This window comes from Salmo trutta, chromosome 16 (assembly GCF_901001165.1).
Source record: "Salmo trutta chromosome 16, fSalTru1.1, whole genome shotgun sequence".
Taxonomy (NCBI): Eukaryota; Metazoa; Chordata; class Actinopteri; order Salmoniformes; family Salmonidae; genus Salmo; species Salmo trutta.
In genome coordinates this window covers 30,668,529-30,682,245 of record NC_042972.1, presented here as the reverse complement: position 1 = coordinate 30,682,245, position 13,717 = coordinate 30,668,529, and the positions used below count along the sequence as shown (strand labels likewise).

At 42.2% G+C, this 13,717-nt stretch overlaps 1 protein-coding gene across 2 annotated transcripts in view; it reads right to left on the bottom strand.

Annotated features, from left to right (window-relative positions):
• Positions 1-514: 514 nt before the first annotated feature.
• LOC115150525 (E3 ubiquitin-protein ligase RAD18) overlaps positions 515-13,717 on the bottom strand; it is a 99,757-nt gene continuing 86,554 nt past the window's right edge. The window contains exon 13 of one of the 2 annotated variants that reach the window (XM_029693931.1): positions 515-1,221. In XM_029693931.1, the coding sequence (XP_029549791.1) occupies positions 1,095-1,221 (127 nt within the window). In that variant the 3' untranslated portion in view covers positions 515-1,094. The remainder of the gene's footprint in view (positions 1,222-13,717) is intronic. The other variant, XR_003867121.1, reaches the window with a different exon arrangement.

The following is a 13,717-nucleotide window of genomic DNA, read 5'->3' as shown; positions in this document are numbered from 1 at the left end:
TACTTCACTACACTCCGAAAGAAAATAATGTACTTTTTACTCCATAAATTTTCCCTGACACCCAAAAGTACTCGTTACATTTTGACAGGAAAATTGTCCAATTCATACACTTATCAAGAGAACATACCTGGTCATCCCTACTGCATCTGATATGGCAGACACTTTAAACACAAATGCTTTGTTTGTAAATTATGTAAATTATGTATTGGAGTGTGCCCCTGGCTATCCGTCAAAAACATTTTTTTTAAATTGTGCCGTCTTTATTTATTTATACTTAAGTACATTTTTGCAATTTCATTTACTTTTGATACTTAAGTATTTTTAAAACCAAATACTTTTAGACTTTTATTCAAGTAGTATTTTACTGGGTGATTTTTACTTGAGGTATTTTCTATTAAGGTATCTTTACTTTTACTCAAGTATGACCATTTAGTACTTTTCCCACCACTGGATGTGGCTGGGGTTTATAGAATTTATTTCACATGACCCATCAATTTAGAGAAGTGTGTCTGAGTAAGCGTAATCTAATATTTATTAAATATTTTTACTTTCTGTTTACCTGGAATTTTTCCTTATCGTAGGCTACTACTTTAAGTCTTAATCTTTACTACACTACTCAAAGGTTTAGCACATGACCTCACATGTGAATCCTTAAAGAGATAGTGGGGTTGGCTTAACAGGGTGTGAACAATGCTGAATGGGTATAGACAAAGGAGAGATCTCCAGTAGTATCAAAACATTCAAAGGTCCTTTTCTCAAAATTGAGGTAAAAAATGTATCAAGTTTCAAAGCAGAATTACTTTCCCATTGTTCCTCAAAAATGCAGTATATGATATACAATTTTGTAGCTCTGAGTCTCTACTTTTATCCAGTGTTAAAAAACATAATTTCCCATATGTGCTCTTTATGACAGACTGTTACAATTAGGTGAAATAAACTGTTTTTTTCGCCACCAAGTTTCACCACTCAAAATGTATCTAATTGGTGGAACAACCCAGTTATAAAATGACAAATAAAATGTATTGCATAACATGCTATATCCTGAAAATGTGCTTAAAGTAATTAGATAGAAAGGTGAAGGCGTTTAACAGAGTTCAGCTCGACTCCTTCCTGTCCTCTTCCCAGGTTTTCCGGGCTCGTTTTCCCAGGACAAGTGGCGGAGAAGAGTCTTCCTCCTTGGAGCAGGAAGCCCGTTTCCCACTCGAGGCGTTCTCCAAAACTCTGGGGAGAGAAATTCTCAGAAGTGAGTCTAGGGCCTTTGATCATATAACAAGCCCCAGGATAATGGAGCAGAAAGGCCAAATCACATTATTAGAAAATAATCAAGTAGGACAATGCAGGACATCTATGGAGATATTCTCTCACAGACAAATGGAACAGCAACAGCTGTCTATTAGCCCGGATGAGTCCTGGTTCATGTGGTTGATCCGGGGGAAAGAACAGAAGAACACTATGGTTATATCTCCCATCCCTATGTGGTATCACCACTAATGATATAGCTAGATTAAAGCACTCCTTGGCAACAGTGTTTCCAGGGAAACGATGCTGATGTGTTGAAGTGTTGGTCATGGTGGTCAATGCAGTACAGTGCAGATCCTAATTGACTGTCTACGGTCACTGCAGATGGCTAATAACATAAAGGATCTCCCTGTTCTGCTCTGTTCTCTTCTCACATTCCCTTGTGGCCACATACCCATGAATACAGACAGAAGGTCAACATGTGGAGGTCATGTCTCTGCAGAGGGCAGCAGGTCACAGACCCCCTCTACACTGTCAGGCTCAGTAGGGCCCTGTGGAGTGAATATAAAACATCACTACATGTAAAGCAGGGATAGGCAACTTTGATGGGAGTGGGGGCCACAGAAAAACGGAACTCATCCTGGGGGGCCGCAGTGGCTCATGGGTCTGCAGTACCCACATCCATACACCCCTCCTGCAATTCAACACATTTTGCCATGGGGCAGAGAGAAGATTTAGCAATTTTATAACGGATTTCCTGCAATTCTACACATTTTGCCATTGGGTGGAGGAAAATGTTTGCAGTTTTTAATATGATAACTGATGATCAATGGGCCCTATCCCGGTTAGTAATTCAACCATTCTTCATACAAGTTTAGATAGCCAGACGCTGGACTAACTTACCAATCTAAAATAGTTTTGCTGACATGGGCTAATTGAGTGACAGCTGATGCACAACCACATTTCGAAATTGCACCTTGTGGATTCTATTATTCTAACTCTTAACAGTAAGTTATTGGTCCGCAGTTGCCCATCCCTGACGTAAAGTGTCAGCCTGGCAGGGTGCTGCAGCTCAAAGAGCACAGTCTCAATAAGAGCTACGGTGGCCCTTCAGGTCACCCTCCTAGGATTTTTTATTCTATTTCACCTTTATTTTAGCAGGGAGTCCAATTGAGACCAAGGCCTCTTTTTCAAGGGAGCTCTGCATGAACACAAAATATAAAATGTAATAATAGCATACAATACTAGAATTCATTTAAGAAGCAAAACACATTCTTCAACAATGAGGTCCTTCATTATCAACTTGAACTGCCCTAAAGGCACCAGAACATCAAGGTGCAGAGAGCTCTGCAGATCATTCCATATACAGGGCGCATGCAGATATACCTAATTCCGTAGAGATCAACCGGACATCTAGAGTTAACCATCCCTGTGATCGGGTCTGCTGATACGTATGTCTGTAATTTAACAATGAAGTAAGGTATGGCAGAAGTTTGCAAAAGAGGGTTTTATAAAGAAATAGAGAACAGTGCATTGATCTACGAGAGGGCCAGCCTACTTTCTGATACAGAATGGAGTGATGTGTACTGAAACTGTAGCCCACAAGAAAGTGCAGTGAGTGCACTATGACAAACATCCAATGGTTTCAATACAGCAGTAGCAGCATTCATATAGACAATATCACCATAATCTATAACCGGGATGAATGTCAACTGAATGTCTGTTTTTTTGTTGTTGCTATTTAACGAAAGGCATGACCTATTCCTATAAAGCAGTGTTCACCAACCGGTCGATCTCCAAGCAATTCCTAGTTGGTCACCAAACATTTCTGTAAAAAAAAATAATAAAATCTTTCTTCACGCTGTTAACAGTAGGTGCACTTGATTCAGCAGTGTAATGTCGTGTGTGTAGGTGGCAGGGAAGTCAGGCGCAGGAGAATCGAACTTGGTATAAATGGAGTAGTTTGATAACGTTTAACAAATCTCCAAAACCAAAGTACATAATAAGAGGGATGGTGAGTCAGGTGGGAGGCAGCCTCACCACTGCTCTCTCCTCTGACTGACCATCAGATAGATGCAAGCCATCAGTCCAGTAAAAAAATTAAAAAATGATTATGCTCACTCAGCTGTCACTCACAAGTATTACAACAAATGATCTAGTACCAGTGGGATCAAATACCTAAAATGTTGAAATGTAATTTATAAATGGTCTGAGAAGTACCACATTGGCAGAGAAATTCAAGCATGGCCAATATGCAGTGAAAATGTATTGGGCCTATAGTCTACTGCACAAACCTTATCGCTACAGAACAGTTTTTATTTGGTTAATGTTGCATAGGCTTGTTTTTTATGTTTTAAAAAAATCAGAGTGATAGATCTCTGCTTCCATTTTGACTCAGAAAAGGTTGGTGACCACTGCTACAAAGGAAGCCCATTTTAATTCTTAACTAACTCATCAATATGCTTTTTGAAAGATAGCCTTTCTTCAATCCAGATACCCAGATATTTATAAGCCGGGACAAAAACAATGTGGGCACCATCCAAAGCAAATATGCAGAAACCATCAGATACATTTGAAAGCTTTTTGGAAAATAACATACAGTTGAAGTCAGAAGTTTACATACACTTAGGTTGGAGTCATTAAAACTCATTTTTCAACCACTCCACAAATTTCTTGTTAACAAACTATAGTTTTGGCAAGTAGGTTAGGACATCTACTTTGTGCATGACACAAGTACATTTCACAACAATTGTTTACAGACAGACTATTTCACTTATAATTCACTGTATCACAATTCCAGTGGGTCAGAAGTTTACATACACTAAGTGACTGTGCCTTTAAACAGCTTGGAAAATTCCAGAAAATGATATAATGGCTTTAGACGCTTCTGATAGGCTAATTGACATCATTTGAGTCAATTGGCGGTGTACCTGTGGATATATTTCAAGGCCTAGTTTTAAACTCAGTGCCTCTTTGCTTGACATCATGGGAGAATCAAAAGAAATCAGCCAAAAAATTGTAGACCTCCCCAAGTCTGGTTCATCCTTGGGAGCAATTTCCAAACGCCTGAAGGTACATTTACATTTGACATTTTAGTCATTTAGCAAACACTCTTATCCAGAGCGACTTACAGTAGTGAATGCATACATTTCATTAAAAAAAATTCTGTGCTGGCCCCCCGTGGGAATCGAACCCACAACCCTGGCGTTGCAAACACCATGCTCTACCAACTGAGCTACAGGGAAGGCTACGTTCATCTGTACAAACAATAGTACGCAAGTAATTACACCATTGGACCACGCAGCCGTCATACCGCTCAGGAAGGAGACGTGTTCTGTCTCCTAGAGATGAACGTACTTTGGTGCAAAAAGTGCAAATCAATCCCAGAACAACAGCAAAGGACCTTGTGAAGATGCTGGAGGAAACAGGTACAAAAGTATCTATATCCACAGTAAAACGAGTCCTACATTGACATAACCTGAAAGGCCGCTCAGCAAGGAAGAAGCCACTGCTCCAAAACCACCATAAAAAAAGCCAGGCCACGGTTTGCAACTGCACATGGGGACAAAGATCGTACTTTTTGGAGAAATGTCCTCTGGTCTGATGAAACAAAAATACAACTGATTGGCCACAATAACCATTGTTATGCTTGGAGGAAAAAGGGGGATGCTTGCAAGCCGATGAACACCATCCCAAACCTGAAGCACAGAGGTGGCAGCATCATGTTGTGGTGGTGCTTTGCTGCAGGAGGGACTGGTGCACTTCACAAAATAGATGGCATCATGAGGGAGGAAAATTATGTGGCTATATTGAAGCAACATCTCAAGACATCAGTCAGGAAGTTAAAGCTTGGTTGCAAATGGATCTTCCAAATGGACAATGACCCCAAGCATACTTCCAAAGTTGTGGCAAAATGGCTTAAGGACAACAAAGTCAAGGTATTGGAGTGGCCATCAGAAAGCCCTGACCTCGACCCTATAGAAAATGTGTTGGCAGAACTGAAAAAGCGTGTGCGAGCAAGGAGGCCTAAAAAACCTGACTCAGTTACACCAGCTCTATAAGGAGGAATGGGCCAAAATTCCCCCAACTTATTTGGGAAGCTTGTGGAAGGCTACCCGAAACGTTTGACCCAAGTTAAACAATTTAAAGGCAATGCTACCAAATACTAATTGAGTGTATGTAAACTTCTGACCCACAGGGAATGTGATGAAAGAAATAAAAGCTGAAAAAAATATCTCTCTACTATTATTCTGACATTTCACATTCTTAAAATGAAGTGGTGATCTTAACTGACCTAAGACAGGGAATGTTTGCAAGGATTAAATGTCAGGAATTGTGAAAAACTGAGTTTAAATGTATTTGGCTAAGGTGTATGTAAACTTCCGACTTCAACTGTATACTTATTTTTCCCTGCATTAAGTACCAAGTCCAGTTCAACAAAGGCTTTCTGAAAACCATAAAAGTTCTGAAAGAGCCTTGTCAACAGAAGGGCCAACAGAACACACTAAAGTATCATCCACATACAAGGGGAGTTTACAATTTCTTAAAAAAAAAAAAAAAAAGTTTATATAGATAGAAAAAGTACAGGGCCCAACATCGACCACTGGGGGACAACTTTTCATAATATCAAGGAATCCTGATTTAACACCATCAGAAGAAACACATTGTGTCCTGTCTGTCAGGTAGTTTTAAAACCAATTGCAGTCTGCCTGACCCAGGCAATTTACAATGCCATTTATCACCAAAGAAGCAACAGACATAGTGCTATGAATGGCCTGAAACCAGACCGATGGACACTAAGCTGAGTGTTTATTAAAGATTCAACATTTTTCGCTAAGCAAGACAGTTTAGAGATCGGCACCACCTTGGGGAGCACATGAGGAGCCTTCCAGGCCCTAGGGATCACACCCGAAATACAGTCAGGTCCATAATTATTGGCACCATTTAATAAAGATGACCAAAAATAAATACAAATACTGATCTATATTGTATGCTGAAAGAAATGAGGAAATAATATTATTTTATACTAATACAATTGCTCAGGGAAATATATTTTGCTTAGCAAGTAATAAAACAAATCTCAAAAAGATGGGGTCAAAATTATTGGCATCTCTGTTTTCAATACTGTTTTTCAATAACCTTTTAAAAAAGTTTTATGACATTGGAAAACACTTTGGGAGGGATCTTAGACCATTCCTCCTTACAGAATCTTTCCAGATCCTTGATATTCTTAATCTACTCATATGAACTGCCTTCTTCAATTCAAACCACAGGTCCGGAGGCTAAGATGACCATTGCAAAATGTTGATTTTGTGGTCAATTAACCATTTTTCTGTGGATTCTGATTAGTACTAGGGGTTATTGTATTGCAGGAAGATCCACTTGCAGCCAAGTATCAGCCTTCTGGCAGAGGCAACCAGGTTTTTGGCTAAATTGTCCTGGTAATTGGTAAAGTTCACAATGCCGTTGACCTTAACAATAGCCCCATGACCAATGTAAGCAAAATAGTGCCATAACAGCAATGATCCACCACCATATTTTACAGTAGGTATGCGGTACCTTTCTGCATATGCTTGTTTTTCAACCTGTTTGCCTTCCAGCAAGACAATAACTCCAAGCACACATCAAAATCCACAAAGAAATGATTAATTGGCCACAAAATGTACATTTTGAAATGGCTATCTCAGTCAAAACAGGGGTGTCAATAATTTTGACCCCTACCATTTTGAGAAAAGAAATGATTACTTATTAAACAAAATCTTTTTCTAAGAGCAATTGTATTAGTATAAAATTATACAATGATTGTACAAAACATTAAGAATACCTTCCTACTACCGAGTTGCACCCCCCAATCAATAAGGAATCATAGCTTTCACCTGGTCGGTCTTTGTCATGGAAAAAGCCGGTATTCATAATCTTTTGTACACATTTCCCAGTTTTTTGCCTACAATATAGCTCATCTTTTGAATTATTTATTTTATACAGTCATTTTTGCTCATCTTTACCAAGGGTGTTAAAAATGTTGGACCCCACTATCTGTGCTCCAGGTCTGAATTAAATGCCCCACCTGACTTTCCAAGGCCTGCTGATTTCCTCTCCGAAATGATGAAATCTCAGAGACGACGCGCATTTCCTATTGCTTTCTCCTGAACTTTCTCACCTCTTTCTCTCTCTTCTTCTCACTCTCTCTCCATGTCTCCGGGTCCCGTGTGGCTCAGTTGGTAGAGCATGGTGTTTGCAACGCCAGGTTGTGGGTTCGATTCCCACGGGGGACCAGTACGGAATTATTATTTGAATTTTTTTAAATGTATGCATTCACTACTGTAAGTCGCTCTGGATAAGAGCGTCTGCTAAATGACTAAAATGTAAAATGTAATGTCTGCTCGGCCGCCAATTGCCAGAGTGACACAGAGAAACCTGAGAAGCAGTCACACGATGTTCTCTCAGAGAAAAAACGCATCAAAATTAATTAACACCATGAGTAAGCTGGTTTTCAGGTCGACAATCTGCCCAAATCATTTCCCACCATCTCCATTTCATGTGGAATAACTGGAACAGACTGGCTAAGTAGCCCCGAGATATGGGAAAATGAAGAGAGCAGTATAGAAGAATTCTCTGTGGCTTGAGGTTCACTCTACTTTGGCCAGGGCATGGCCAATAAGTCACACAGCCAATTATCACATCGAGCTTTGTCCGCTTGGCATCCTCGCTATGCAGCAGAATGGATGTGCACTGCTAATGCAATGGCACCACAGAAGAGAAGTTATTATGTACTTCCCTCCCTCTCACAGCAACATTGTTACAATGAGAGAAGACACTTGCCAGGAAAAAAATCTAATTAATAGTTCATTTTGATTGCTGCCTAGTTACTCAACTTTTATAAGCCACCTCCAATTAAACAAAGTTTTACTCTTATACACCAACACAAACACACTAGAGTCGACAGAGAGGGCTGACGTGCTTCTAGCTCTTAGGAAACTTTGCAGTATTTTTTTTTTTTTTTCATGTAATATTTACAGTTGAAGTCGGAAGTTTACATACACTTAGGTTGGAGTCATTAAAACTCGTTTTTCAACCACTCCACAAATTTCTTGTTAACAAATTATAGTTTTGGCAGGTCGGTTAGGACATCTACTTTGTTTACAGACAGATTATTTCACTTACAATTCACTTTATCACAATTCCAGTGGGTCAGAAGTTTACATACACTAAATTGACTGTGCCTTTTAACAGCTTGGAAAGTTCCAGAAAATGATGTCATGGCTATAGAAGCTTCTGATAGGCTAATTGACATAATTTGAGTCAATTGGAGGTGTACCTGTGGATGTATTATTTCAAGGCCTACCTTCAAACTCAGTGTCTCTTTGGTTGACATCATGGGAAAATCAAAAGAAATCAGCCAAGACCTCAGAAAAAACAATGGTAGACAAAAATACAACTCTTTGGCCATAATGACCATTGTTATGTTTGGAGAAAAAAGGGGGAGGCTTGCAAGCCGAAGAACACCATCCCAACCGTGAAGCACAGAGGTGGCAGCATCATGTTGTGGGGGTGCTTTGCTGCAGGACGGACTGGTGCACTTCACAAAATAGATGGCATCACGAGGATGGAAAATTCTGTGGATATATTGAAGCAACATCTCAAGACATCAGTCAGGAAGTTAAAGCTTGGTCGCAAATGGGTTTTCCAAATGGACAAGAAATAATAAAGAAAGAAAAAAAATAATAATAAAGAAATTAAATAAAAGCTGAAATAAATCATTCTCTCTACTATTATTCTGACAGTTCACATTTTTAAAATAAAGTGGTGATCCTACTGACCTAAAACAGTGAATTTTTACTGGGATTAAATGTCAGGAATTGTGAGAAACAGAGTTTAAATGTATTTGTCTAAGGGGTACGTAAACTTCCAACTTCAACTCTACATACATTTTTTTGTGTTATTAAATATATCATAATGGCGGCGCGTGTACAATGCGAGGCTCGGCGTCTACCCAGATTTTGCGAATTAGCAGTAATTTACTTAATAGTTCTTAGTTTATTCACTCAGTACAACTTACAACTTCCACTGGAGATCATGAAGACGCCCCGGGAGACTGAAACATCGCAGAGAGGAAGTGTCCGGAGGCAGCGTTCAGATCGTAAACAAAGGTGAGGAAAGCAGAGTGGCCTACAGGCTAGGCAAACGCTAACCTCACATTGGCTTTCACTATCTAGCCTTTTCCTCGCTAACATCCGGTCACTTGTGAACAAAATGGATGAAATACGACTAAGAATCATCTCACAAAAAAGGATTATGGATTGCAGCGTCATGATTTTCACGGAAACGTGGCTAAACAACAGCATACCCGACAACGCTATTGGGCTAGAGGGGCGTGACGTCTTCAGGGCTGATCGTACGGCAGAGGACTCTGGTAAGACCAGAGGAGGTGGGCTGTGCATTTATGTAAACAAAGCATGGTGTACAGACAGTAACATAACCGGGAGTTACTGCTCAACCAATTTGGAGTACTTGATGATTAGGTGCAGGCCTTTCTACTTGCCTCGGGAGCTTACATCCATTGTTGTTACTGCAGCCTATTTACCTCCGGATGCTAATGCTAAACTAGCAATGAAAGAACTGCAGGTTGCTATTAGCAAACAGCACATCCTGATGGTGCTTATATTGTTGCAGGGGATTTTAACCACTCAAATCAGATTTTTTTTCTCTCCGAAATTCCATGTCTCCTGCCCCCACAATACACTAGACCATGTGTATACAAACATTCCAGAGGCTTACAAAGCCATTCCCCTCCCCCACCTGGGACAGTCTGATCACCTTTCCCTGTTCCTACTCCCCAAGTATTTACCCCTCATTAAACACGTGAAACCATCAGTGAGGACAGTCAAAGTGTGGCCATAGGGATCAAAAGTATTACTACAGCACCAATTTCAACACCAGACTGGAGATTGTTTGCCACTCAGGCCACCCTTGACTCCCATACGGACATTGAAACATATGCTTCTTCCGTTCTGGATTACAACATCTGCATCAACAATGCCACCACCCATAAACTAATAAAGACCTTCCCCAACCAGAAGCCTTGGATGAACAGAGAGGTCCGACTACTGCTAAAGTCAGGGCCAACCTGAAAAAGTCACCACAATGTCACCACCCATAAACTAATAAAGACCTTCCCCAACCAGAAGCCTTGGATGAACAGAGGTCCGACTACTGCTAAAGTCAGGGCCAACCTGAAAAAGATATCAAGATGGCTAAACATGACCACAAAGTGCGGATTGAAGAGCACTTCAACAACAACTCCGACCCTCGATGCAGGTGGTAGGGCATCCAAGCCATCACAGACTACCGGTCAAAAAACCCTACCCCCACAGCCAGCGACGTCTCCATCGCCGACAAGTTAAACAGGTTCTATGCTCACTTCGACAGGGACAACAAAGATCCAGCCATCAAAGCTGAGCTCCCCCCAGATGACCTCCCCCTCAGACTATCCATAGCAGATGTGTTGTCGGCACTGAGCAGGGTGAATGCACGCAAGGCTGCAGGTCCTGATGGCATCCCCGGTTGTGTGCTCAGGCATGTGCTGGGCAGCTGGCCGAGGTCTTCACTGACATTTTCAACCTGTCACTGGCCCAGCCGGTTGTCCCCATGTGCTTCAAGACCGCAACCATTGTGCCAGTGCCAAAGCAGTCGACCGCATCAAGCCTGAATGACTTCTGACCTGTTGCACTCACCCCCACGATCATGAAGTGCTTCAAAAGACTGGTTTTGGCCTACCTTAAGTCCTGCCTCCCTCCATCACTGGATCCCCACCAGTTTGCTTACCGAACAAACATCTCCACAGCTTTACACTCTGCCTTGACTCACCTGGACAAAATCAACACCTATGTGAGAATGCTGTTCATAGACTTTAGCTCAGCATTCAATATGGGCATTCCCTCTAGGCTGGTCACCAAACTACATGACCTATGGATCAGCCCCTCTCACTGTAACTGGACTTTGGACTTCCTAACCAACAGACCCCAGTCTGTCAGGTAGACAACTTCACCTCCTCAACCCTGAACCTGAACACCGGTGTGCCACAGGATTGCGTGCTGAGCCCCCTCCTGTACTCCCTCTTGACCTACGACTGCGTTCCTGTACACGGTTCCAACATTATTGTCAAGTTCACAGACGACACCACGGTGGTAGGCCTGATCAGTGGCAATAACGAGTCAGCCTACAGGGAGGAGGTCAAGCACCTGGCTGCATAGTGCGCTGACAATAACCTGGCCCTCAATGCAAAGAAAACCAAGGAGCTCATTGTGGATTACAGGAAGTCTAAAAGCTGCAGCCACACCCCAGTTCTCATTGATGACACTGAGGTGGAGAGTGTGCCCAGCTTCAAATTTCTGGGTGTCTACATCTCCGAGGACCTCTCCTGGACCCGCAACACCTCAACCCTGCTCAAAAAGGCGCAGCAGCGCCTGTACTTTTGAGGAGGCTGAAGAAGGCCCGCCTGTCTCCCAAGATCCTGGTGAACTTTTACCGCTGCACGGTCGAGAGCATTCTGACTAACTGCGCCACAGTGTGGTTTGGCGGATGCTCCGTGGCTGACAGAAAAGCCCTGCAACGGATGGTGGAAACCGCCCAGCACATCACTAGTGGCCAGCTCCTTGCCATCGTAGACCTACAGCGCAAGCGGTGTCTGCGTAGGGCACGCGACTTCAACAGCGACCCTTCACATCGGTGGCGGTGTCAGAGGAAGGCCCTAAAAATGTTCAACGACCCCAGCCACCCCAGTCATAGACTGTTCTCTCTACTACCGCATGGCAAGCGGTACCGGAGTGCCATGTCTAGGACAAAAAGGCTTCTCAACAGTTTTTACCCCCAAGCCATAAGACTCCTGAACAGGTAATCAAATGGCTACCCGGACTATTTGCATTGTGTGCCCCCCCCAGACCCTCTTTTACACTGCTGCTACTCTCTGTTTATCATATATGCATAGTCACTTTAACCATATCTACATGTACATACTACCTCAATCAGCCTGACTAACCGGTGTCTGTATGTAGCCTCGCTACTTTTATAGCCTCGCTACTGTATATAGCCTGTCTTTTTACTGTTGTTTTATTTCTTTACTTACCTATTGTTCTCCTAATACCTTTTTTGCACTATTGGTTAGAGACTGTAAGTAAGCATTTCACTGTAAGGTCTACACCTGTTGTATTCGGCGCACGTGACACATAAACTTTGATTTAATTTGATTCACGGTACTACTGGACTCTGACATTGCTTTGCAAAGTCTGATTAAGGACATTATTCAGTTGTACATGTACATGTCTACCTCGGTAACCTCATTGCTGCTATCCCTGCATTTCAGTTGCATGCCTCCTTGCACTTTCAATTTGCCTTCATTGCACATTTAGACTTGCCATTTGTACTTGCCATTTGCCTTTATTGCACATTTATACATGCCACTTAATAACATACATTGTACTTAATTGTTTCACTTGTACATTTTTTGCACTCTTTTATTTGCACTTCTAGTCAGATGCTAACTGCATTTCATTGTACTGTACTTGTACTTGTTCAATGGCAAAGTTTAATCCAATTTAATCTAATACAGCCAAGAAGAACTATTGGATATCAGAGCGGCGGTAACTCACCAGCACTAACATCATTATGACCAGGAATACAACTTCCCGAACCGGATCCTTTGTTCGCACCCCCCAGGGCAATTGAACGGATTCCAGAGGCCAACCCATAACACCGCAGGCGGAAGAGAGGTACCCGGGAGTGGTCTTCTAGTCCGACTTAGGAAGCGTGCACACCACCCACCGCTTCCGAGTATATCACTCGCTAATATTCAGGCTCTAGATAATAAAGTTGACGAGCTCAGGGCGAGGATTTCTTTCCAGAGAGACATCCGGGATTGTAACACTCTGTTTCACGGAAACATGGCTCTCTCGGGATATATTGTCTGAGACAGTCCAGCCAGTTGGGTTCTCAGTTCATTGCGCAAACAGGAATAAATATCTCTCCGGGAAGAAGTGCGGGGGTGTATGTTTCATGATTAACGACTCCCAGCCTATAGACAGAAACTAAAACAGGAAGCTCCCGCCCCCAGGTCTGTTCAACGCTGGTCCGACCAATCGGATTCCACGCTTCAAGATTGCTTCGATCACGTGGACTGGGATATGTTCCGCATTGCTGCGAACAACAACATTGATGAATACGCTGATTCGGTGTGCGAGTTCATTAACAAGTGCATCGGTGATGTCGTACCAACAGCGTCTATTAAAACATTCCCCAACTAGAAACCGTGGATTGATGGCAGCATTCGCACAAAACTGAACGCGCGAACCACTGCTTTTAATCAGGGCAAAGTGACCGGAAACATGACCGAATATAAACAGTGTAGCTATTCCCTCCGCAAGGCAATCAAACAAGCTAAGCGTCAGTACAGAGACAAAGTGGAGTCGCAATTAAACGGCTG